The sequence below is a fragment of the Lampetra planeri genome, chromosome 1 (assembly GCF_965212315.1).
Source record: "Lampetra planeri chromosome 1, kcLamPlan1.2.h2, whole genome shotgun sequence".
Taxonomy (NCBI): Eukaryota; Metazoa; Chordata; class Hyperoartia; order Petromyzontiformes; family Petromyzontidae; genus Lampetra; species Lampetra planeri.
This window is the reverse complement of record NC_136107.1, coordinates 18,907,493-18,933,859: the sequence shown is the minus strand read 5'-3', so window position 1 is coordinate 18,933,859 and position 26,367 is coordinate 18,907,493. Positions and strand designations below refer to the sequence as shown.

The window sequence follows — 26,367 nt, the reverse complement described above, 5'->3', positions numbered from 1 at the left end:
GCAGGGCACAGTGAGGGACCAAGAGATCAACACCGTCCCAGAAACCGAAACCCCCCCAACCGCAATGCTGGCGTCCACCTGACCCACAATGCCCATACTTCCCCCATTCGCCGCTATGCACGAGTCGTAAACCGGTCGCACCCGCTCTGGAGGAATGGACAGGAGGTGAAATATAACATCCGAGATAATGGTCGCGGACGCACCCGAGTCCACAAAAATACGCACGTCCACCCCTTGGATGGAACCCGGCACAGTGGACGACCCGGTAGCGGCCGCAACCACCCTCCGTGCCAATTTACGCCACTGCGTCAGCGAGCGACGCGGCCCTTCAGAAAGTGATGCATGAGGTGACAGGCCTTGCCGGGTGTCTGATGCGTACCGACTTGCCTGTCGTGGTTGTTCTTGACGCGTTGCCTCCTTGGCAGGGGCCTCCTGCTGGAGCGGCGAGCGAGGACGAGCCCAACATTCCCTGGCGAAATGGCCCAGACGGCCACAGCGGAAGCACAACAGGTCGGGCCGCTGTCCGGCGCCCCCCCTGTCCTGGCGATCTCGTAACGGTGGCCCCAGCCCCAACTCCGCACCCCAGCGATTAGGCGGCTGGGTCGCGGCTGCCGTCAACTCCGCAGGCCCCCTCTCGTCCGGCACGTACACGGCCTTGGACGGGTCCCATTCCGCAGCACCTCCCTCGATCTTGGGGCTCCCTGTCTAGGCTGTTACCTGCTTCCAACGGCGCAGGTTGAATTGCGCGTCCAGGCACTTAGCCGCTATCCGGGAGGTCAGTTGTTCGTGGCCGCACACAGGCATGGGTATGCCCAAATCCCTGGACAGTTCCAACATTTTTCCTAAAATCAAAGGCTCTAGCAAGTCAGGCTCCGTGTCCAGGTATGCGGCCATAGCCAATTCCAAGACGGCACCCCGGTAAGCGCACTCCAGTTGCCGCCAATGGAGAATTCCTTGAGCGTCGTCAGCCGATGGCTGCGGGACCCCGAGTCCTCCCGCATAGCCAAGATGGCGGCCTCCCGCGGTGACAAGATGGCGGCTTCCCGTGCTTCGCCCGCGGCCCCGCCCAAGATGGCGGCGTCTTGCCTCCACATTAGGAAGTGGGTTAAAATTTAGTTACAAGATTTGAGGATACAACAACAACAATAACGACAACAGAGTGAGTTAAAAGAAAGCGTGTAAAATTGGAATAATCGAGAGTATTCTATATGAATAAAGCGCTCTACCTATAGCGTTTACCGTTATAAGCCTTTTCATGTGTAGTACCCCAGTAATTACCCTGTAATCGGGTAATTTGTATGGGGTAAAGGTAAAAGGTAGGGTAAAGGTAGGCACGTTGCTTTTTTACCTTTAACCGTTTGCCTTACCTGCTAAAGGGTAAAAGGTAGGGTAGAGTGATTGTGTTGTGGTAAGGTAAAAGGTAGGGTAAATGTAGGCTCGTTGTTTTTACCTTTTAACTTTTACCTTACCTTGCCGAGGCCTAGCTGCAACGTATGATCTTGTGATTTGATTTAGTGTGCTGATCTTTAAAGGTGCATTTGAAACATTTTAATACTCCTACTGATGCTCCTGCTGTTGTGGAGTGACTTATGCAGCCAGCTATGGCTACAGGGTTTGGTGGTACATGTTGTTTATGTTGTTTATTGTGAAATCTCGGTCACAGTTTCTATGATCACTGTTACATTGCTTATGGCTTTATACTGGTAGGAACCTCCTGGTTACACCAGCCCACAGGGGATTATTGTGTCCGTCCGTCGTGCAGGGAGGGGCTGGGTGGGGAGGTAGGGGAGGGGCTGGGTGGGGAGGGTGGGGCTGGGTAGGGAGGGTGGGGCGAGGCTGGGTGGGGAGGGGCTGGGTGGGGAGGGGCTGGGTGGGGAGGGGCTGGTCACCCCGTGGTGCCCTTATAAAACTCAACGTTTAACCTACTCACGCCGGCTTGTGCCCGCCCTCACAGTCGGGCATATTTGCGGAATACACCACGCCGCCGTTGACCCTGGCCTAGGCCTCGGCAAGGTAAGGTAAATTACCCTTTTTACCGGGTAAAAGGGTAAAGGTAAACGTGTCGACATGCCAAGGGGTAAGGTAAAAGGTAGGGTAACGGTAGCTCGGAAGAATTACCTGGTAGGGTAAAGATAGCGCAAAGTATTACCCGGCAAATACGGTACCTTGTTTACCGCTAGAAGCTCCGTGGCGCAGTCCGTGGCCTCCATTTAATAAGTAATATTTAAAAAAAAAAATTTAAACACGCTTTTATGAAATGTACTCGTAATGGCAGAACTCCACGACTCCAGGAAGTGGCCCCGAAGCTTGCCATAACGTAAAGGGCTGTGGTGATTTATAGACGTTAGTTGAGCGTGGACAATTAGGGTCAAGCCAAAACATAACATATAAAAAAGATCGTTTAAAAATGTATTTTTTTAGTGATATAATATAGTATTGTCACCATTATGACATACGTATACCAAGTTTGCAGTCGATAGGAAGTGGGTTAAAATTGAGTTACAAGATTTGATACGACAGTGATGACGACAACAACAACAATAACGACAAGAACAGAGTGAGTTCAAAGAAAGCGTGTAAAATTGGAATCGAGAGTATTCTATATGGATAAAGCGCTCTACCTAGCATTTACCGTTATAAACCTTTTTCATGTCGTAGTACCCCAGTAATTACCCTGTAATCGGGTAATTTGTATGGGGTAAGGGTAAAAGGTAGGGTTAAGGTAAGCGCGTTGCTTTTTACCTTTTACCTTACCTGCTAAAGGGTAAAAGGTAGGGTAGAGTGATTGTATTGTGGTAAGGTAGGCTCGTTGTTTTTACCTTTAAACTTTTACCTTGGGTTGCTCGGCCATTGACCGAGCAACCCAACGTTCCTACCAGCTCCCTCCGCAGGAATGTGTTTTTGGTGATTTCTAAAACTTTTTTAGTTTGGCCATGTTTGTTTGTTGTATTACGTTACGTAGTTAGAATGATGGCTTTAATCTAAATTGCCTTGTGGTAGTTGTTGTTTGACTTGTATCCCACTGGGATTTTTGCACATTGTTGGTGTACGGTGCTTTTATTCTGGAAGACTTTGCAGTTTTTAAGATGTTTTCTTGTTCATGTTTTTTGTTTGTTGCGGTTGCACCCGATTCAAGAGACGAATGGCTCAAAGGGCTATACCAAATAAATAAAACTGAAACATATTCACAAATTTCCCTTTTATCTATATATAAAAATATTATTATATTAAGGTGTTGTTAATTAATTAAATAGCACCACAGCATTGCCGTGTTACCTGTGCGCATTGTGGTCCAGAGATATGCGACGCCGGCCCCCACCCACCCCCCGACGCCCTTCAGCGCGGACTACTTGCGACGCGCGGAAGTCGAGAAGACGTCGACTGCCAAAAGCCGATTTACACCGTTCACGGCGGCGGCAACGCGGCAGCGGCGGCGGATGACTCGCACGCTCCGCCGACGTCACGCCCGAGCCGACCGTTTGATTTCGCAGAGCGCGTGCGCGTCGCCGTCCGTATCGTCGTTTTCTATTGGGTTTTGCAGTGACGTCACGCGTATATTAGCCAATGGAGTGCGACGTTACGGAACGGCGCGCCTATCAGGGTTGGGAATTACAAAAAGCAAGGGTGAAGATGCTTCCCCCCCCCCGCCCCCCTTTAACCCCGCCCCTCGATCCCACATAACCCCCTCCCAGCCCCGCCCCTCGTTTCTTCCCTCCCTCCCTCTTCCCCGTCCATCCCCGGGTCGCACCTCCTCGCTCCTCGCTCTTCCCCAAGCGGTGAGGACGCTGTTATTGGCGGGCACCGGTGGCCGATTTCGCCTTCCCCGTCGCGCGCGAAGTCCCTCGCGAAACGCTGACGGCCGCTCGGCGATTGCGGCGACGAGAGACGACGGTGGCGGCGGCGGGTGAGCGGACGCGACTGCGAAGCCTGGGCCTAGGGCCTACCTCGTCGCCCCACCCCCGCGTCGCCGCGCGGTTAAGGAGCGAGAACCCCGACGCCGTGAGACGCTCGGTGGCTTCCCGAACACCTCTGAGCGCATCAAGGAGACGTTTAGGCGTTCGTTTGACAAGGGAAAGAGGCGGCGGTGCGACCTCGAGCGCGGTCTTTGTTGTCGGCGGAGCTGCGTGAGAAGCCTGGGCCTAGGTCAGGCGAGGAGACATGAGGCCCGAAAAGCGTCGCGTGGAGGTGGTGGGGGGGGGGGTCCCCGTGGCGGCCCCATTTCAATTTGTTTCCGAGTTTGTAGTTTAAAGTGAGAGGAATGATTAAGTTACCGAAGGTGCTTTTTATGCACCTGACCGCTTGGATGAACAAACTCGACGTTGGGGGTGAGGGGGGTTAGATAGGACAATGAGCAGATGAGCCCTGGAGTAAGGAGGGAAATCGGTAGAAGGGATCTTCTCCCCGTGAGAACACTGGTGAGACGATGAAATGTTTGATGTGGGGGACACCGGAGTGGGTGATTTGCTAAAATTAAAGGCGGGGGTGGAGTGTCGAGTGGACTCGGGATTTGCAGGGACAGCAAGTTGGGCGTAAGGGGAGCGACCGGGATTAGAGAAAGAATGGAGCAGGGGAAAGGCCGGCGGATATATGGGGAGATCAGCATCGGGGAAGATGAATTTGGTCGGACTGAAGCCGGTCCTGTGTGCGGATACCTCGAGAGTACAGCACGTACTCTGGGCCGGGATTAAATTTACACAAAGGAGTGTTTCCTTTGATGGCTTTTTGAGGTTTCCTGCACATTCTTAAAACGACGTCGCTTGGTACAGTCTGGTCCTGATTCACAGACGGCCAAATCTGCGTACTTTTACATACAACAGATTATATGTTATGCATGTATTGTGCACAATTGTGTGCATACATAATATCACTAGATATTGCATGGATGTGTTTGTTTTTTTGTAATGTTTTCATTGCATGTTTATTGTATTTAACAAACGTGGTTTTTGATCATTGGGACTGATATTATTCATTAATCCCCCCCACTTCGCGCAAGTGTTGTCATCACATCTACGCCTCTTAAAGGAACGAAACAGGTGGATTTCTCCACAAATCTGGCTGTCGCTTGATGATGCTAGTTGTAATTACTGGCGAAACGTACTCGGATTTTAAATGTGGCTTGGGTCTCCAGCACACCGGTGTGCTGTACTAGTAACGAATGGCCACGTTCTGTTTGTGACAAACCTTACTAATTGGCAGTGTTGGGTGGTGGCGGGTTTAAAGACACATTTGTATATATTTACGAAATCTAACCCCCCAAATGTCTTATTGGTATGATTGATCCGGAAAGTATTTTACGTGCGATTGTCCAATCTGCCGTACTTAACCGCGTGCAAATGTTCGAGTAAATCTACAGAAACAATTGTAAGAAAGGTGTCGACAGAATTGTCTTTTTTTGCCAACACCAATCGCGTCAATAAGCCGACTGGATGAGCGTCCTGTTTACTACCGACGGGGTCGGTCCATGGGGCAATTAATGATTTACACGCTCTTGAAACGATGCAATGTACATAAATGCGTCATGAATATGTGTATACCGATTCATGTACTGTATATCTAGATTCAAGAATTGTTTGTACTCATTGGTATGGCCTTCGTTTAGTATATTGCTTGTTCCGTTTTAACCATTAATGCTAAACGTTATGTAATATCTTATTTCTTATGCCCGATTCTTATGTTTCTAAGCGTATAAATTGTTCAACGTCATCTCGAACGCTGAAGTAGTCTACCCTCATCAGCCATGATACATCCATTTCTGAATCAAGGTCTCCCCAAGCAGTCACATCGCTCGCGGTCCCGGAATGTGCAACAATCCACCTTAGCACCTGCACACGAGTTGATGCCATCGTTCCATCTCCACCGTGTACCCTGTTGTTATTCTTGACCCCCGGCCAACACACCGGCAAAAAAAGTCTCAAACCTGTGTAATGCTCTAATTCACGTGATATATCTGTCTCTATTTAATTTCAAGCATGTACCTGTGCTTTGGCCACTTTTGAGCTTTTAAACGTATTTTCTGTTTCACGCAAAGGGTACGCTTTAATTCCACGGAGTCCTGGTTTTTTATCGTTACACCAACTATAAAAAAAAATCCAATACAGTACGAACATTTTTCTGTACAGAGTATGACATTTTAATTCCTTCGTGTCACGTGGAATTATGGGTACCTGGGACGTCACGGTCGCTGGAGGAGGAAGCTGAGTGCGACTAAGTATTGCCTCCCATTTTGGCTGTCGCAGCCGAGATAATTAAAATACATACACCACAAGGGTTGGTATATCAATACATTTGTCGGTGCAATTGTCACCCGGTTGTGAAAAAATTCCAATTGTGCAGGGGATAATATCGTTACATAAGTCAATTTCTTCTGTAGCGTGCAAAAGTACAGTGGGATTAGCCGAGTGTCACCGTGTCTTTGTGTCCAGCTATGCTTGCCATGCTAATTAAATAGAGCGTGATATCGCTTTGTGCAACTGGACTCGATCTGGAGGGATTTCAGCTGATGCGCTAATCTGCAGGCTTTTAAAGGTTGATTCGTTGATTAATGTGTATCGAACTGATTAATTTGACATGCATGCATATTTAACGCATTTTTCCCTTGAATTAATGGTTGCACTGCGTGAGATTGTACAAAGTAGGTGGTACAGACGGCACTATAAACGAGAGAAACTGCAAAACGGGCAACAAAACGAATATATTTTGTATTCTTGGTTCTTTCGGTAAAGTCACATAGAAGGGAAATAATAAAAATATAAATTCTCACGACGTTTCGACTGCAGTCGAAACGTGAGAATTTTATAGTTGTATCTTATTATTTCCCTTATACGTGGCTTTACCGAAAAAAACAATAATATGAATCCCTGCAGTCACGAAAGATTTAAATCAGAATATATTTTGAATAGAATTGTGACATTAGTTTTGTTGCCACCCAAAGGTGTATGTTTCTGCGTAAATCTAAGCATGAAGTGAAGACGTGAATCGTTTATCTAAATGCGGTAAATCTTATCAATTTTCTAGCAGAAGGTTGCCGAATGTCCCAACGTGTTCTGCGCTAATTGTTGCTTTTGATGTGGAGGTTGAATTATAAATAGGGATGATAATTATCATCCCGCCTCTCACCACAGGCTCTCCTGCTAGTGTATGTTGGCGCAGAATAAAATGTGAGGAGTGGCACTAATGCACCAATACAATTCTCCCCACACAGTTGTAGATTTCTTTTCCACTTGAATTGTTTCCTACCACACCATTGAGTCTCTATATTGATTCTGTGAAAACTAGCACTTAGGAAATTAGGATTGATATTGGATACCGGAGGCCAGAGCCAGATCATAGCCATGCCTCTTGTCCTGTTACTAAACATGCTCATCAAGAGATTTTTAGCGTTTCCAGTAATTACCTCTTGGTTTCATGCAGAGATTATTAATACCACACTGGTTACTTTTTAACTTTGCTGGGATGAAACTTTATTCGGTCATGATCATGTGGGACTACAGCAAGAAACAACTGCTGAAGAAGGCGAGAGAGCTGCCGTGGCACGAGGTTATATAGACTATATAGGTCGGGGCTAGAGATGGGGGGGGGGCAGAGTAACATCTGCGGCGGCGACTTGAGAACTAGGGGGAGAGAGAGAAGTGGGGGGTTGCCAATGCTGCAACAATGCCAATGCAGCAGCATAACCTCGTGCCACGGCAGCTCTCTCGCCTTCTTCAGCAGTTGTTTATTGCTGTAGTTGTCCCACCTGATGACGATTGCTTGTGTTGCGATCAAAACGTCGTGGTTTGTTTTATTTTATTTCTAACTACGTGACTTTACTGACAGAACTAAAGAGTATTCGGTCATGTTTCTGTGAAGTGCTTTGTTCAATACTATATTCGGAAATAGTTATCTGGCTGGATGATGTGGATGGATTTTTGTCTGGCCGTGTGCCACACTCCCCAAGTGCTTGTGCGCTTGTCTGCGTGATGACGTCACCTGCATCCCATACCGTTGAACCGGGTTCCTGCGTGCAGACGTCACTTCTCCCCACCCACACTCCACTATAGACGTGTATCCCGCACACGGAGAGGAAAGAAAGCAAAACGGAAAGAGGACAGCGAGGGAATGTGACGAGCAGTGGGAGAGGAGGTTAGAGGTGACAATAAGGAGAGCGTGTGAAAGGTGAGAGATAAACGGATAGGGGAAGCGGATGGTATACAGGAGAGGGAGAGAGGGGGCAGGAATAAAAAAAAAGATAGAGACGGCGAGAAATCGAAATAATTTGCGATGTGCAGAGAAGGTGAGAGAAAGGTGGAGAGACATTGCTCTATATATAAAAGGGAAATTTGTGAATAGCATACTTTCCAACATGCTACAAACTTGAAATTTGACATGTGTGTAGCTTCCATACTGAACACAATGTAAAAAGTATAAAAATAGACTTGTATTTTTTGGGGGGGAAATAATGGGTATAATATATTGCACGGCAAGTGAGCGGTGACGTCACATCTGTGATGTCACTCGCATGCGGCAGCGTTACTCAGTGTGCCTGCGGACCTCACGCATCCCCCCCCCCACCCTCCGCGTAGGCCGTGTATCCCGCACCAATGCGCGCCAACTGTTATTTTAGACTCACGTTTTGCTGGATGGCTGGACGGACACGTCTTCTATCTATATAGACTAGGACTAAACTTAATTTCCTGCTAGTACAGTATAAGAATACAAGTTTTGCTAACTGGGAGGGATGGACATTACAGAATTTGAATCTGTTTCTTAATGGAGTAAAAAAATATATCTATCGGCAAATTGATGTTGAAATTAATGACATGGGAAAGTGACGGTTTTGGTATAGGGCTAAAATGCCGATTAAAAGGTATTCATAATGATACGTTTGTGCACCTTAGCGCAATGTAAACACATCGGTTTAACTTAACCTTCACGGACTCAAATACAATAAAGCCTGAAGCAGATTGTCTAGTCATGTATTGATAGTCAATTCAGTCTCTTATTTCTGTAATGCAGTAGTGGGTGGACAAAGCCTTGTATTGCCTGAGCAGGATATTAAGAGTGTTTTTAACATTTATTTTAACTCTGCCAATTGTATCGGTGCCTTTTTTTAAGTGAAAGGGGCTGAATAACTTTTGTCACAGTGATTGTTCTTGATTCCTTTTGAATAAAAACTGAGCACACATCACAGTGATGGTTTTAAAGCAGATCCCATCATTTTCAATTATATTTCCAAAATCTACATTTTAGATAATATAAAATAACAATTTCAGTTGTACCACGTCCAGTGAACATGTGAATGTGGAACTGTTTCCAGGCTGTGGTCTGATTGATATTTCATCCCGATCTTTCTGCATTACCACTTTAATCATGTGAGATACACAAACCGTTTGAAAAAAACCCTTTAATTTCATCTGAATTTTTACCACATACAATTTTTTTTATAAAATGGATGCTTTTGTCTTGCATAATTTATCACAGCTGCTGTGTGCTAATTTAGTCATGGTGTATGCAGTGTGCTTGATTCATCATTGCACAGGGCAGTGCTATTTACTCCAACAATGCTCACCAATTGGTAAGATTTTGAAATAAATACTTATGTTGCCTATCCTTGTATATATATAATTTAGGGTTGGTATTTGTGACCTTGTCCTTCCAATTGCACTTTAATATTGGATGCCCGGTTTTTTATTTCAGGATTTGTCATCAAAACCCACACTTTGAGGCAGTAATTACATGTTCCATGTGCGCCAGAATGCATTGTTTACTCCTAATTTAAATTTAATTATGATGGATGGTTGTCTACTGAGTTTCGCTGCTTGGAATGCATATTTTTCCGGTTTTTAGACCTGAGAAGAATATCTTGAGAAAAGTGCCTTATATCTGAAGGTTGTGTTTTGTCTTGACTGCTAAGGTGCTGATATTAATCAAAACTCAGCTTGGCGTTTTGACACGCAGGAGTTTATGAAGCCATCGCTTTTGCGCTAAAACACGTCACGTTTTCCCATAACATTCTGGAATGACATCTAAATAACACCTGTTTTAATTTCAGTCACACTTCTTGTAATGGTCTTGCTCATGTGATGTTCCCAAAATACAATGGTGCTGGCTCAAAACGAACATTACTGTAGATCGGAGTGCAGCTGGCACGTGTAGGATTTTAAACAAGGTTATCTGCATGATATTGCGAGGTGGAGTTAACATTCAAATTAACAACAAAGTGGAATGAGTTTTGTGAGTACCTACAATGAACACTATCGTGATTATATGTAGATACAATTTGTCATTAATGTAACTTAATTGATTTAACCTGGTTGGACAGGGAGCGCTAATCAGGTGTTCGACTTAACCATGTATTTTTTTGTCAGCATTGAATAAATGTTTTGTCCTATTTGACATCTTTAACTTATTCGTGTATCTAGCCCATGACTTGATGTTGTAGTCTTTTTTTTTATCCAGGGCTCAAAGTGACACTGCTGTCACTACAATTGCACTTGTCAAGACATGGCCCCCTGGCGTGCTGATATAACTAACTTTTTAGGGGTTAATGGTGAACTGAAACACTTTATCGTAAGCACTATACAGTACTATGCACATGAGTTATTGTTTGTTGAAATACATTGCCACTATAATTTTAGTGAATTTAATGTAATTTGTCCACATTCGTCATTTCGCTTTTCCTTCAATTAACGTGTTTTACTTTAATCTGCACAGGGATCACATAGTAAACTGGGTGTATTTATATCAGTTGATACTGTTGTAAAGACATTGAGTCCCATCGTTCCTTTAATCTCATTCGTGTACAGATATTAAAAGCGTCCTCCCTCTGGCATGGCTAGACAAGGGTGGTAATGTGTTAATTACTCAATATGGATGAAGGATGGGGATAGGCACTCGCGAAAGTGAGTGGTGCATTTACAAAAACACCGGAGGAAAGGGTTGACATGGCACAATATACTTTACCCTCCGAGTTTATATTAGAACAGGTTTTAAAAATATTCATGCAATTTTGTGGATTCGAAACATTTGATAGTTGAAAATATATCCAATGAGCAGTGGTTATCTGTATGTTAAACTGCCAAATTATAATTCTAGAAATGTGTGCATTGATACATGCACTATACATTGTCTGTTGGCTTTAAATCATTTACCAGTGTGCCATATTGTGTCTGCGTACCTTACAATGGCACATTGTGTATTCACATTCTGGCCTCCCACCATCTTTGGCCTAATGCCCAATAAATTCCATATGTTATAATCCCATACTGTGCTTTGAGTTAAACTGTGTATGTTTTGCCACTAAATCAAGGATTACTAAAATGGCGGGCTGTGAAGCCTGCAGGGGATATGAGATGCTCTCATCTGGAATTCCACTCAGGAGGCTGCAATAATTATTCTAAGTAAACACAACAAGGAAAAATACTTAGGATGTGGATTTATTTGTACAAGGGAATGTATTTCTGCAAAATTAGTAACACCCACATGAGCAGCCCCATTGATATTATTTACAGGAGATGTATTGTGTCACAGCCTGCAATGCTTTTGACTGACATGGCGGTGTGTGCGCGTGTCTAGTGTTAGGTCAAGCTTTGCTGTCACAATGAGTCTCGGAGGTACTCAGGCCGAAGGCGGCCCCAGCTTCACTCTGAGCATCCGTCTACTGATGCACAGCAAGGCGAGGATGAACACACTTGCACTCTGCAGCCTCATGCTGTAATGTAGTTTTTTTTGTTATGGATGATTCGAATATAAACTATAACAAATATTGTCACTTTATTAACCTTCACAATCTCACACTGACCAACATGATGAAGAATGGTCAAACAAGCCCTCACATGGCATTGAGGGCTTTATTCAGCAGTGGACTGACGGTGCTGTACTTTTTTTATTTTGTATGTTTTGGACTGTCACGTCTCATTGGAAAGCGCCATGCCGTTTGAACCTTCCTGTGTGCCAATCGACTCAATTGTTCCTGACATTGAACTGGATTTGGTTTTCGATTCCATGACTTTGATAAGCAATTCTGTAAACTTAACAAAATCATATTAAATTTATAACAACCGTAGTGTCATGTTGGATTGGATACTCTATTCACACAAACAATTGTGAATATTGTACAGTTCTCTGTATATTACGTCCTTTGTTTTGAAGAGTTTTAGTGCATTAGAAGTCACGCGTGATTTGCAGTTGAGAAATGCAATCAATTGTTGGTAATATGATGCTATCTATCTCTGGCCCACAGGAAGTTGGAAGCATCATCGGAAAGGTGAATCATTCGCATCATTATTATTGTAATCAAAGCCTTGTACTGCACTGATGTAAAAAAAAACAATTTTTGCAAATATTTGATGTAATATTCCACGCCTGCACAACGTGAATACAGATTTCAATAAGTAAAGTGAATGTGTTTAAAGTGTTTCTGAACTGAATGTTCAAACATAATTTTTTCGTATTTAAAAAAAAATGGGCTGCATAAAAGCTTGCCTACAACACCAGCGTCTAATTGAGTGGCTTATATTGAGTGGTGCTGCTGTCATTAAGTTCTTCCCCATCTCTTTGGAATGTGCAGAAAGGAGAGTTTGTGAAGCGAGTCCGAGAGGAGGTAAGCACTCGTCCCCTCACTCATCTTGGTCATCATAAACATTATCGCCCCGCCTAACATACTGGGGGAATTTAATTCTGAAGTTGGACTCTATGAATGTGGGATTTGGGTGGTGGAAAATTTCTACTTTTCTTCTGTCCAGAATGAAAGTGTGTGTGTATCTTTTTGGTTATTTCGGTAAAGTCATGTGGAAGGGAAATAATAAAATAATAAAAAATAAAACATAATAAAATAATAAAATGTGTGTGTACTCTCTTGAATACCACATTTTCCTCATTGCACAATTTTCTGTTACATTTCACAAATGATTAAGCTTACGCCCTTTGTCTCCCATTGACAGAGCGGAGCTCGCATCAACATCTCGGATGCAAATTGCCCTGAGCGCATTGTGACAGTGACTGGGCCCATGGAGTCCATTTTCCTGGCCTTTGCACTGATCACTAACAAGCTTGAAGAGGTAGCACTGTCTCGCATCCAAACTGTGGGGCTTGGGCAAAGGGTGCAACCATTGTATGAGATTTGTCTGGAATAGCCTGTTTGAGCTTTTGTCTAAAATAGAGCCTATTCTTTCGAAGTATGTTTTGTCAGTTTTATGAACCAACTTTTAATTGTCCTTATACCATTGTTCAATTAAATCCTTTATATTTCAGTTACAAAATTACCATTTAACCATCCAGCCATCTGAGGTACCTGTACAACCCAGCCTTGTTTACAATTGCCGTTTGGCATGAGCAGATCTCGTGCTGTCTGCCGACTGTAACTTGACAATTTCTCTGTTTTCCACAAGTGTTTAAAATGCAGGGTTCTTTGTTGTCAATATGGTTGTTTTGGTTGGAGAGTCATGGCCTGTTAAAATGTGCGATGCATGCAGGACATGGGCAGCACCCTGTCCGGTAGTGTGATGATGAGCCGCCCACCTGTAACTCTGCGCCTTGTGGTGCCGGCCAGCCAGTGTGGCTCGCTCATCGGCAAAAGCGGAAACAAGATCCAGGAGCTCCGAGAGGTGAGTGCCGAGTTTGTCGATTATAAATGTTATAGTAGTAAATCGTGTAATTGGTTCATGTGATCCCTGCAGCCACTAGGCATAATGTTAAAATACGTTCGAGTAAATCTTGACTTAAAGCTTTCGTGACTGCAGGTATTCATATTCTTTGGGTCTTTCAGTAAAGCCACGAGGCAGGAGACGATACGTATTGTCTCCTGCCTCAGCAGCTCTCTCACTATATATTGTTTCACCGGATGACGATTGCTTGTGTTGCGATCGAAACGACGTGATATTTTTAGTATTTTTCTATCTACGTGGCTTTACCGAAAGACCCAAATTATATTTAATCGATTCTTGTATTGAATAGTGACCATGAAACTTTAAAAAAATCTACTGGAGAAGGTTCAAATTTTTACATGATTATAATTGTATTAACAAAAGGCCCATTTGGTCTCTGTGCACGTGTTTGGCACACTTGAGTGCAGTCGACTGGGGCACAGGTGCAGGTGGCAGGAGACCTGTTGCCTAACTCCACTGAGCGTGCCGTCACTATTTCCGGCACGCCAGATGCCATCGTCCAATGTGTGCGACAGATCTGTGTGCTCATGATGGAGGTGAGTTGATGATTTTTGTTCATGTGTGTTTTACCTTTGTTTTTCCATTGCATAAGGAGAGGTGTGACCCCATGTTTATGTTAAATATTGATGACGGTTAGATAGCTCAGAAGGTTAATTCCCAATTTCGTGCCTTGGCTATTAAGATGTATTAACTTTTGGTCAGCTTCCTCGAATAAAATCTTTATGTAGTGAGTTGATGGTTTCAGATATTTATACTTTTGCTTCATTGTACTGAACTTTCATAGAAACTGTTTTATCATCATGCTGGTTTGGCCAGTGCATTGATTTTTCTTTATACACAGTGACCGTAAAAGAATAAGCCCTGTTACCATTTTTCATTAGTCGGGTTTAAATGTACGTGGCATATACGCACATAGCAATCCGTTAAATTATCTAAATAACTAAAGATTGCTATAAAGAGCAAGATTGATTTTCGAGGTTTTAGGAGGCCTGTGGAACCTTGAGTTGAACTGGTAACACATTTAAGAAATAATAAACCTATAGGCTCTGCATGCAACATAAAGAAGTGACTTGAACAATACACTGCACGTACCAAATAATAAAACATTAAAATAAAATCTGGAGTACAGTAAAACCTTGGATTGCGAGCATAATTCGTTCCGGAAACGTGTTTATAATCCATAGCACTCATATATCAAACCACTCGTTTATCAGTTGTGATCACGTGACGCTCGGCAGACAAAGCGTAGACACGTACTACTCTTATTGCAAGACCTCGCTCGTTTATCAAATGAATATTTAATTTTTTTGCTCGTCTTGCAAAACACTTGCAGACCAAGTTACTCGCAATCCAAGGTTTCACTGTATTGTTGAAAAGTAAAACTGGGGCTTGTGTACAGCAAGTGTTTGGGGTAGAGTGGTGTTTGTTCTGAGGACTTGATGCTTTGGCTTTGCATATGTGGTGATGTCGTTTGATGTGACGCATTTGTCTTCAGTCTCCCCCAAAGGGAGCCACCATCCCTTATCGCCCCAAGCCAGTGTCTTCCAGCGCCCCTGTCATCTTTGCTGGAGGCCAGGTCAGGGACCACTCCACCTACAATGTGCGCCATTCCTCTTCTCGTTCACAAATGCATTGTTTGCCAAATGTACGGGGGGGGGGGGGGCAGCAGCTCTTTTGTCAATTCACTAATGGAAGAAGGCCTCCCCATGCCACGTAGATCATGGAGATTATTTGCTCACAATGGCCAGTGTGTGTTGGTAAAGATGGAGAATATAGATATGGGACTATATATCATAAAACAATGGATTTTGGTGCACTGCCGTCGACTGAGATGCAGAGAGTGCTGCCCCCGCAGACGCCAGTGATATCATGCCCTGGCATGCACGATGTGTTCACCCATTCAAGCGTAATGCAATGCTTAAGCAATTAAAACGTTGAAATAAAAAATATGTACTTTTACTAAAACATTGCATTTTTTCAACAGGCATACACCATTCAAGGGCAGTACGCCATCCCCAACCCTGATGTAAGTTGCATGCGTGTACCTCCTGCTGGTATCAGCATTGAATGGTGCTACTTGTAACGTTTGTTGAACTGTCCATTATGTCCTTCTGTTGCCGATTAGTTGAAAATTTGCACCAAAACAAATGTTAACTTCCATATTAGAGGTTTTTGGGTTAGATCGCGTAAATATATAAATGTGTCGTTAAAACCCGCTACCCGACACAGCCAACTAGTAAGGGTTGTCACGTAAACAGAACATGCCAATTCGTCACTAGTTAACTTACAACAATATATTTTTGAAAGGGACTGCGAACAAATATATGAAGGAAATAAGTATAACCCGTAAAAACAAAGTTTTTCACTATAAATCCTTTATATGCGTGGCAGCGAACTTAATATAAAGGATTTAAAAATATATTCGCCTGTGGAGGACGCAGGGATCGATCCCGCGACCTTTGGCATGGGAAGCGAGGGCTCTACCAACTGCGCTACTCCGCCACGGCCTGTGGAGGGGTTACGCTCTGGGCTCTTACACTCTTGACGTTCAGCCAAAGCCATGAATGCGTTATATTTGAATATATGTAAAATCAATTTTTTTTGCCTAAAAAGTGTAAAATTTTGGGAATTTTTTTTCAAGAACAATAATTGTCTGGCACAACGAGTCTGTGTGGAAAATGTCAGCTCGATTGGATCACGGGAAGTGGGTTAAAAAACGACCGAAAGATTTGCACGGTCCTAAGCAAGCAAGCAAGCACGCGAACTTAATATAAAGGATTTAAAAAAGCACATTCCATGAAAAGACTCTTATTAGTCGGTCATGGCCCTATACATAAATGATGATGATGTTGGTGGTGCTTTGTGTACACAGCTGACGAAGCTGCATCAGCTGGCCATGCAGCACACTCCCTTTACACCCATCAACCAGGCATCCTCTGGCTACCAGACAACACCGGGTGAGTTTTACAAAAACTGGCCAGATGGCTGCTGCTCATGCAGCAATTTTAGAGAGGAGCCCATGGATTTCTATGATTCTTTCGCTATGACTGTGTGTTTAGCATGGTTGGCTACATCCGGTGCGAAAGAAGTTCAATATACACACATCTGTTTGGGCCAGAGATTATGGGAAGACATTTTGCAGACGGGCAATGACGTGCAGTAACTGGGATTAAGTTGAATAATTAAGATTAGATTTGTTTCCTTCATAGCAGGAGACCAGTCATAAGTTGGCGCATTATACAGATGGTTTGCATTTACGCAAAGCGTTAAGTAGCAACCGATAAACAAAAGCCAGTGGAGTTGACACTGGCAGGTGACGAGATACATGGTGCATAGGGATGGGAAAAGTACTTTTCGTCTAAGTATGATTCAGACTGGAAATTAGGTATTAACCACCGATAAATTATTAATCAACCTTGACTTTTAACTATCTTAATTATAAACTTTTGGAATATAATTATTCTACATTAACCGAGCATCGGTTTCACATTCCTTAAAAATTGACCTTCTTCACATGGGGAAACTTTGTGTGTCGGTTCTTCTTTATTGCCTTTATCATTAATTGTTGAGAGAGTCGAGCAAAAAGCTTGTTCATGAGCGGTGAGGATGCCAGCTTGATGCGGCTGTGTGACCGTGCCCGTGTGTGTGTGCTGTATCATCACCTTTGTTCTTTTTTTTACAAAGGTGTTGACGCCAGTGCCCAGATGAGCACCCACGAGATCAGCATCCCCAACAATGTGAGTAGGCATGCTGGATGGGCCTGGCTGACACACAGCACTGAACCCCCAGCGAAGTAACTGCACTGGCAGTCTAGGATTTTTGTTGCCGATTTATAACTGTTCCTCATATCGTCAATGCCCTTTTTCACCCTTCCTCATTAAAGCCTTTTCTTTTTCCAATAAAGCTCATCAAATTCGAGTTGGAAAGTGAAGGCTGACGATTGAGGACCATTGGAGAACCACCGAAGTGGAATGTGTGGCTTGTTTCATAAACCGTCCATACACATCTTGGTTCTTTCGGTAAAGTCACGTAGAAGGGAAATAATAAAATAATAAAAATTTACAAAATAAAATTCTCACGACCTTTTGGCCACAATGCAAGCAGCCGTCTTCAGGTGAAGAATAGGGCTGTTGGAAAGACAGCGTCCGAATGGGGCTGTCGGAAAGACAGCGTCCGAATGGGATGCTGTCTTTCCGACAGCCCTGTTCTTCACCTGAGGACGGCTGCTTGCGTTGTGGCCGAAACGTGAGAATTTTATTTTATTATCTTTTTATTTTATTATTTCCCTTCTACGTGACTTTACCGAAAGAACCAAGAAAATTAATTCCTGCAGTCACGAAAGCTTTAAATTTACCATACACAATTGGATGGAATAACTTACAGCAGTTTTATCGTCCTTTTTGTGTTGCTTTAGATATTAGATGGTTCTTAATATTGTTTCCACCATAAAAAAAAGAGTTCCTGAATGAGTTATCGGGATCTGGGGATTGTATGGTGCTACTTGAGTGTCTAGTGCATTTCTTAAGTGCTACAGGGTTACACTAAAGGGAATTCTGATTTGTAGGAGCAGTTTTCTATCACCTCTACCTTTCATTTGTTCAACGTTGCAACAGCCAGACTATGCTCCATACACATGGATAGGTCCTGATGCACATATACGTGTGTGTGTGTGCGTACAGCTCATCGGCTGCATCATCGGCAAGCAGGGCACCAAGATTAATGAGATCCGGCAAATGTCAGGTGCACAAATCAAGATCGCCAGCGCCATTGACGGTGCCACTGACCGACAGGTCATCATCACTGGCTCCCCGGCCAACATCAGCCTGGCTCAGTATCTCATCAATGCCAGGTGAGCGGCTGTTCATTTCCCCTTGCACCTGGTCTCCCAATTCTATACTTTATTGCTATGTCCCCAGATTTTTGGTGATCCTTCGGTCTTTTTCAATTCCGGTGCCAGCATTTTGTCATATTCGGAGGCCGTGAACTTCACAGTGCCTCAGCTACAGTTGATCGACCCATCTCATCACCACTGTCATCACCTTCTAATTCTGCCCACACTGCTGTCGTTGATTGTTTGCGGATGACCCTTGCGAAATTGTACGTGCTGCCTGCCGGGTGTGGCACTGCACAGTGAGAAGCGGTGGCGACACGCGTGATTGAGTGCTGGTGTTCTCTGGGCGCTCCTTGCAGGCTCACCACGGAGGTGTCTGGAATGGGCAACATGTAGAGGGGGCTGCCTCCCTGCCCCACCCCCAACCCCGACCTGCCCCGTCCTGCCCTGCCCTGCCCTCTCCCACCCGCGCCCCGGCAACAAGCTTGGTCTCGACGCGTGCTATAAGATCTCACGTGCAGAGGCGGTGCGCCTGCGCAGGGGTTTTAGGGTGATGCCAAAAAACACCCCCGCATAAAAATGGAACTTTCCCGTAAGCGGTGCTTGTGTCCATGTGCCGCATCGCGCTCCTGTTTTTCTGTAGGGGTGTTTTATATCGAGATGTTTAAATTCACACCGGGTTCACCCCCCTCTCACACGGTATTTTATTAAATTTGGTTTAATAGCAAGGGGGACAGCATGTGTAACAACAGGCTGAGCATATTGGAAAAAAAAGTAGTTGAAAAGGACAACTTTAAAGATTTTCAGAAAAAAAGGATATTTTTTTTTTTTGCTTCGAAGTGTGGCTGATTTAGAGCACAGTGCTGGCAAGTCTTGTCAGTTATTACTGCCTGCGTGTAGTGCAAGTGGTAAAATTTAAGTGTTTTGACAATAACCTGTGCTGGAATTATTAAACTATTTTGAAGTGGAGGTGTCAAGCTGTACCAGTATCGGTGTACAGTCCCCTCACCTCTTGGGCTCAGTGAAATGCTCCAAACTTTCTGTTGTCTGAAGCTATGATGAAGCCTCTTGCTTTAAAACTTAATGATGTCTCCTTTTATACTACAGTACTATTGACATGTCAGTAAAGTCACTGTTAAAAATAAGCCTGTATAAAATACATTGTTTGATTTTAAGAAATAAACCAATGTAATACAGTATTTTCTGCTTTTTTTTGTTAATTCAAGAGAATCTCAGTGTAGTGGTCAAACGGGGGTGAGATCATTGTCTTCAGCAGTTTTAAAGTCATTAGTCATTACCATTGTTTTGTAAACATTAAAAACATGTTGGGTTTTTTTAAAGTATTCATTCCTATTGATATTGGGACGCAGGATTAAGCAGAGTTTTCACCCTTTCACTCATTATCTCCGTAAAGCAAGCCATGTAAGTCGCTTTCACTGGGCACTCGGGTTGGGGGTGCTGCCCGGGCCATAACTAGGTTTTGTTAGACGATTAGAAACGGACGTACGTATGCAGAACCCTCCTTTAAAGTACTGATTAGCATCGGCTTAAATTGAACTGTTTAAATGTGCAGTCTCTCCAATCAAAATAAGTGAACAGTGCTAATGCGCATACTTACTGGCACTTCCCGTATCTTGCCAGCGCATGTTTTATAAGGTTAGAAAAAACAAATGCTTGTGTGAGTTGTATTCAAGAGTGTATATCTGCATTCTGTACTGGAAGGTGACACATCCCGCGATTACGCATGCGCCCGAGACCTTTTGAGCAATACAAGACTTGATGTACCGGATTCTTGTGGTCTGTTTTATCGTTCTCCTAAAGTGAATGCAATACTCAAGCTTTCTCGTGACAGCGGCGTAGTGCTTGAAGAGTGATATTTCAGAATGAAAGGAGCTATTACTGGTGGTGTGGGGGTGTTTTGTATGGTGTGTGTGTGCATGCACTGTTTGGCGTGTGCATGTATGTTTTTTCTGTGGTGCCTATCCTCAGGAGTGCGCATGAACACTAGCTGGCCCATCCACAGCGATCTTCTAGACCAGTCGTTCTAAGAGCAAGGTGTCCCATGTTTTGGTAGTAAATGGGTCACGAAAGGTAAGTGTCAATTCATCAATGGGGAACGGCTTTAATGCAGTGTTTCCTGGCGAAACAGCATATTTAGGAAGCTGGGACGTCTTCTAGAATAAGTTATTGTAAATCCTTTAAGTGGGAATTCGTATATGGATTTTATTTATTTGGTTGTGATACATTTTTATACAACAGGACCCATTGGCATTGTAAGTGCTGTCACAAACTCTTAATATTCACACTACAGAGATTAGTGGGCAGTGGCAGTAATCAAACCATTCTCCATATCCTGCCTCGATGGGAAGTGTGCTACCGCCACTACCAAGACCAGGCAATGTCCTCCCAAACTGGTGGCTTCCAGAGGCTGGTGAATGCATCTGTGTGTATATTGAGATGTGTGCAATTTAATGCGAGGTCGTGAAGGCTAAATATTTTTCACCTGTGTGTGTATTGCTATTGCACGGTAGTTTTAATGCACGCAAAATTTTATGAATGTTTTCATGCAACCATTTCTGGTGTATTTTGCAGTGGCCAAAATGTGTTCAGAAAGTCCCCTAAAAATTGTGATGTTGACTACTAAATATTAGATATAAGTGGACCCTGCAGTTAACCATGGGCCATACTACATCAACAATCGTATTTGGCCCATTGTACCAAGTCCCAGTCGGTGTCTTTGGGCATCTTTACAGCAACCACAGAAGAACCACACATTCACTCTGACGGCCTCTTATTTTTTTCGATTTCACTTAAGGAAAAAACTCATGCATTTATCGCGTAGATGACATGTGTAGGGTGAAATCATGAACAGGTGGGTACAACATGGCCATGCCTGCTCGTACTGAATGTACCACGCTTCCTCAAAAAATACATCACTTGGATTCTATAAATTTCATAATTTTCAAGAGATTATTCGAATGTCATTTGCGTATTGTATTTTATGTGTGTACAGTTCTTTGCTATTAGCATTTAAACCTCATTACAAATGTAATTCAGTGCCCTTTAAATCATGTGACCCTTTTGAGATTCGTTTCCTTGTATTTCATTATTTATCATGCAAATGAAATATTTAGCTAGTGTTAAATGTGTTTTATGCTTGATTTGCATTTCACAACCAAGGACTCGTTTCAAGTTTTTGGACAAGTAACCTCAATAGAAAACACTGATAAATGAATGATTCGAATGAGTGAGATTTTTAAGTTGAGGGTTTTGTCCCATCGCCATTGGGTCATTTATTTTGGTTCGTATTTCAACATTTCCTCGTGACATCTCTTCCCAAGCACGACAACGCAAGTCTTTATCCTTCAGCTCTGTGCCCTAGAAACCAGCAACCCAACTGACCATTAACCATATAACCGGACCACAGACTACACCTATAGGGCAACATTAGATAGAACGATTATCAACTTTCTATTGATCGCTTTAGTATATTTAATAATAAATTTCAAGAATCATGTAACTGATAGTCGAATCCAGTTCAATTTTAGAAGGAATACATTTGTTGGTACACGTGAATGTCGACACCACACGGCGCGTTGCAAAGCGATTGGTAGTGGCAGCCATCATAAGGCACCAGTGGCAGGGATACTATCAGTCACCACGTGGTATGTACATGAGCCACACGAAGGACTGGACTTTTATTGTTTATGCTATTGTTCGACGTGTGCAGCAAAGCTAATCCATTGTTTTTATATTGCATACAATTTATCGATAATGCTAAAAACCTGCAATTAACCCTGTGGGTTTGTAAGCTCATAAATTACAGGTCCACTTAAAAATTTGACACCAACGTTATGGGGAATTTAATCCTACACGTCTGTGAAAGAGACGGTGCTTAAGTTATGGAAAAGGTCAGGACTCCATAGTTGTCTCACTGATGTATCTATTTTAGATGTGCATTTTGAGTTAATTAGATATTTTTGGATATTTTTGGTTCCTTGGTTTGGATACTCTGCTCAGGTTTTACATCTTATAATGCTGACAGCACCGTTAAGTTACGTTTTTGGAAAAGCTAGGAAAACATAAAACGTACAAAATGCTTAAGTTTCAGAAGGCGCCAACAAGACACCTGATAAATGTTTAATTAACATTTTGCACAGTATTTCACTGCATAAACAGCAATAATCCATATGCTCTGCTGTACACCAGAGTGGTTTCTATGATCATTAGGTAATATGGCCACGTGATGTGAAATACAGTACATTTGTTTTTGGGACCAAATGTTTCTAATATTGTGAGGCTCACCCTTTGAGGCAAGTTTATCTTGGAGCAGTATATTTTTTAAAGGTTAAATATTCAAGTGTGGATTCTGTTGCCTAAAACAGTGATCAAAAATGTGTGCTGTACTACGTTGAATTATGTGTATTGCTAGTTTTTTTGCATTATCCCATGACTTGCCTTAAGTAAAAATTCCATATCTCTATAGCTGTTTTGCCTTTAGCCCCTAGAGGTAGAAATGGGAAGGTCCCCTTGCTGCTTTCGTCTGATATACTGTGGGCTGGCGAGTGATTTGTCAATTTATTGTTACAGTATATCCTGCGGGTTCCATCATCGCCACAAAGATCTAATTAATCATACAAAACGTTGCATTTCACTCTGCATGCCGTAGTAACACCACACTTGCTGTGGCTGCCTTTGCTTTTACATTTCCATCGAGCACTACGTAACTCATCCCACGACTCGTATTTCCATGCATGTGGGAATCTGTCGGCTCCCGTCTCTCGTCCACTCTTGCATACTTCCGCTTCACTTGCAGCACGTAATTTATTTGTAAGCAATGTATCGTCATCGCCAAAATGCTTCCCCCAACTATGGTTGCAAACGGTTTCATGAAGCAACCGTACGCTGGCGGATAGCCGTAAATATACCTGCTACTTATTGACAAATGTAGTGTGGTATCTGTGGTGGGAATGAGTGCTGAGTTGGGGAGGGTGGGGCGGGCGGGACGAGGTGGTGGGGGGGGGATGCTTGCAGGCGTTTGCCGTACGTGCCTTGTTCTGCTCTGCCGAGGTCAGCCGCAAGTGACGCGGCGGAGGTCAAGGCTCGGAACCACGATGTGCTCAACTGTGGCGCATGCCGGCCCTCCCCTGTGACTTTCAAAAGGCGCCAAAGAACAACTTGAGCGACCGTCGGGCGTGGCAAGCAAGGAGCAACGTGGCCTGCCGCCGCAGGCCCCACGGCTGCCTCGGCTCGGACTTTCGCCAGGCCTCCTGGACGCTGCCCCCGGGGCCGTGTACAGGTACACTGCCCTGATGGTCGACGTGATAGTCGGCAGCGACGACCGTCGAGTGTCCCCCCCCCTCCCCCAGGAGTAAAAATCTGCACGTTCTGCCGCCATTTCCGGAAGTACAAGTTCACTCTGAAGCCACAAGGTCAAGCGAGAAATGCCCCTCCACTTGCGGGCGGGCTCATCCCTTGCCTCGGGTTGTAAAGTGCGCACCTGTACGCGTGAAAGCCGTAGCCACGTTAGTAATCTTCTTAAGGGCAGTGTCTGCACAATGGGCGACAAGGCTGCTTGGATGGACGTGGTTGGTGTCCTGGTATGTCCTGTGTCTTGACCGATCGGTTGCCACAAAGATAAGTTTGAAAAACTTTGGACACGAGAGGAAGTGCGGTTCTGCCGATCACCTTGTGTTAGCACGTGCTGCACACTCTAAAAATGTTTTACACAAAGGCTCTGCTTTTTGCCTGAGCCCACGGAGCACCTGTGCCAGCACCAGTCCCATTTTTCGTGGATATTCAGCAGCCACAAATGTTCATGAGCACAAGACGGCTGTAGAGCCATGTGGACCAGCAAACAATTTGCCTACAGCAGGAGAGGGAGGAGCAATCACCACGCCGGGTGCCCGAGAATGGAAGTAAAAAGTTGGTCTCTGAAGACTGCCGTAAATACATTGTTGCCTTCCCCTGGTTAATGAGCATAACTTGAGGTGATGTGACAAGTAGGCCACTCGGGTTGCCCTGTTGAGACCCTGGATGGAACTGCTGAACGGTGCTGACAAAAGTCCATCCATGTTCTGTTATGTCCATGCCCACTTAAGTTGCAAGCATTTTTTTAAAGAGACATTGTGAAAATGATTCCCAAGTTCGCTCTAAAAATTACTTCTTTAGCGTGATTATTATCGCTTAAAATTCGGAAATGTAAATATTCCAAAGAGGGTTATTCTTAGGTAAGCATTTGGGCCATGCATTCCAAAGATTCACTTCCAAAATCACAGCGGAAGATCTGGGACTTCAAGGAGTTACAAGATGGTTCCCACAATTCCAAAGGAGTCTTCCCTGGCCCACATTTGATGCCTCCATGAGCAATGCTTGAAAACTGGTGAAGGGGGACCGCCCCCCCACCCCTCCGTGTGTGTGTATGGAGAGTGGGAACATTTTGTGGACTCATTCTTGGAAGTCTGATGACAATGTTACGTCTTCCATAGCACTTTTTGCACTTCTCTAAAGGCATACAAACTATGGTGACTTTTAAGCTCCAACCCTTGAGGAAGCATCCATGAAAATTTCACAAAGGTCAGCAATTACATTTAATATTAGTTAATATTAAAATAATTATTGTGATGCTTAATATTTTGACTCCCGTTATCAAGGAAGATTTGTTTAAAGTTTGAGAGTTTTTAAAATGTTATTAATTGCACGGTTAGATATATTATTTCTCAATTGGTATCAGCATTAACGTTTAAATGTATACCGACGTAATTTTACATACAGCGTTGAAGCAAGTCAACTAGTATTTTCTTTGCAGAATATAGTTACCGATGTGGCTGGCACCACACGGAGGGGAGGATTGAAGAGGGTTGACTGTGTTCACACACGGGAGTTTCATCTCCTCAACTGTGGCCCTTGCCAGACAAATTAGTGCACACGTGTACAGCGTGCCATGTAGTCCGTCGGGAGGAAAGCGCCGCTAAAAACCCTGGGGTTATGTTTTTGGGAGGGTCCTGTATTTGGATATTTGGCCAATCCCAAAAATGAGTAGCTTGTTGGACAGAAAAAGTAATACCTGGATAAAACCCGTGTTTATGAAGAGTAGCACTCAACACTGCCAATTTCTGGCTACTCCATTTGAGTGCTCAACACTATCCTTTGCAATAGGTATTTGCATACGTTTACACTTAATATACCCATGTATTATTATTTATACGTTGCTATTTATATATTCGTGTAAAAATCCTTATTTCTCTGTTTGCCAAATTGTGCAAAATAAGTACCTACGTGGTTTTTCCCCCATCCATATGTAACAATAAAAATATAAATAAAAGGTCAATGTGGAAATTTAAACGCATCTCCGAATCTAAACATCACTACCATTTTTACCGTGACATGCATGCTGTGCCGGTGCATTGCCCCCCCCCCCCTTCGATATTTAGTGCTTGCATTAAATATTTCAAATTTGTTCTGTTGCACATGACCACAAACTCATTGGCCAACATGGAACCGATTATTAGCAATTTAATTCGAGATTAACACCAAATTTAGCTTTGCAGCTTGTGCGGATCTAAAAATAATTCTGGTCAAGTAATGCACCTCCAAAAAAAATTACGTTATCCTGGGGTGACTTAAAACGTAGGTTTTTTTTTGTAGCCAAATCAACGATCCATATTTGTTTATTAGTTTGGCGACATAGTTTTACGCCAACATTCAAATTAATCATTCGCTACCCGACAGAATTGTTAACATTTGCAGAGGATACTATTTCAACGCACCGATGCATTGATACAATTCTGACCAAAAAAATCCCTCATTGGTGGCTGACCAATTTTCACGGTGCCAGTTTAATATCCTGAAATATTGTCGACTAATGCATTGCAACTGCCCAATGTTTAGACG

At 43.7% G+C, this 26,367-nt stretch overlaps 1 protein-coding gene across 7 annotated transcripts; it reads left to right on the top strand.

The window, feature by feature from the left end:
- The first annotated feature begins 3,687 nt into the window (after positions 1–3,687).
- On the top strand, positions 3,688–25,818 carry LOC144719525 (poly(rC)-binding protein 3-like). Of its 7 annotated transcripts, none has more exons than XM_078595581.1 (13): positions 3,688–3,776; positions 11,554–11,653; positions 12,221–12,244; positions 12,548–12,580; positions 12,921–13,040; positions 13,452–13,583; positions 14,051–14,179; positions 15,139–15,243; positions 15,628–15,669; positions 16,516–16,600; positions 17,328–17,380; positions 18,323–18,492; positions 18,834–20,263. In XM_078595581.1, the coding sequence occupies exons 2-13, from the start codon at positions 11,579–11,581 to the stop codon at positions 18,868–18,870; spliced, it is 1,005 nt and encodes a 334-aa protein (XP_078451707.1). In that variant the 5' UTR covers positions 3,688–3,776; positions 11,554–11,578; the 3' UTR covers positions 18,871–20,263. The 7 variants fall into 7 exon arrangements, with proteins under 7 accessions (XP_078451707.1, XP_078451691.1, XP_078451663.1 ...); XM_078595565.1 differs by lacking the exon at positions 18,834–20,263 and adding an exon at positions 23,638–25,818 and having other exon boundaries at positions 3,694–3,776; positions 15,139–15,219; XM_078595537.1 differs by lacking the exon at positions 18,834–20,263 and adding an exon at positions 23,638–23,763 and having other exon boundaries at positions 3,694–3,776.
- The last annotated feature ends 549 nt before the right edge of the window (positions 25,819–26,367 follow it).

What these genes read in the sequence shown, in the direction of transcription:
- LOC144719525 (XM_078595581.1), top strand. Translation starts at nt 11,579, where the DNA reads ATGAGTCTCGGAGGTACTCAGGCCGAAGGCGGCCCCAGCTTCACTCTG. An exon ending in AGATCCAGGAGCTCCGAGAG is followed by an intron (nt 13,584 to 14,050) that starts GTGAGTGCCGAG and finishes ACTTGAGTGCAG; the next exon opens with TCGACTGGGGCACAGGTGCA. An exon ending in CAGTATCTCATCAATGCCAG is followed by an intron (nt 18,493 to 18,833) that starts GTGAGCGGCTGT and finishes CGCTCCTTGCAG; the next exon opens with GCTCACCACGGAGGTGTCTG.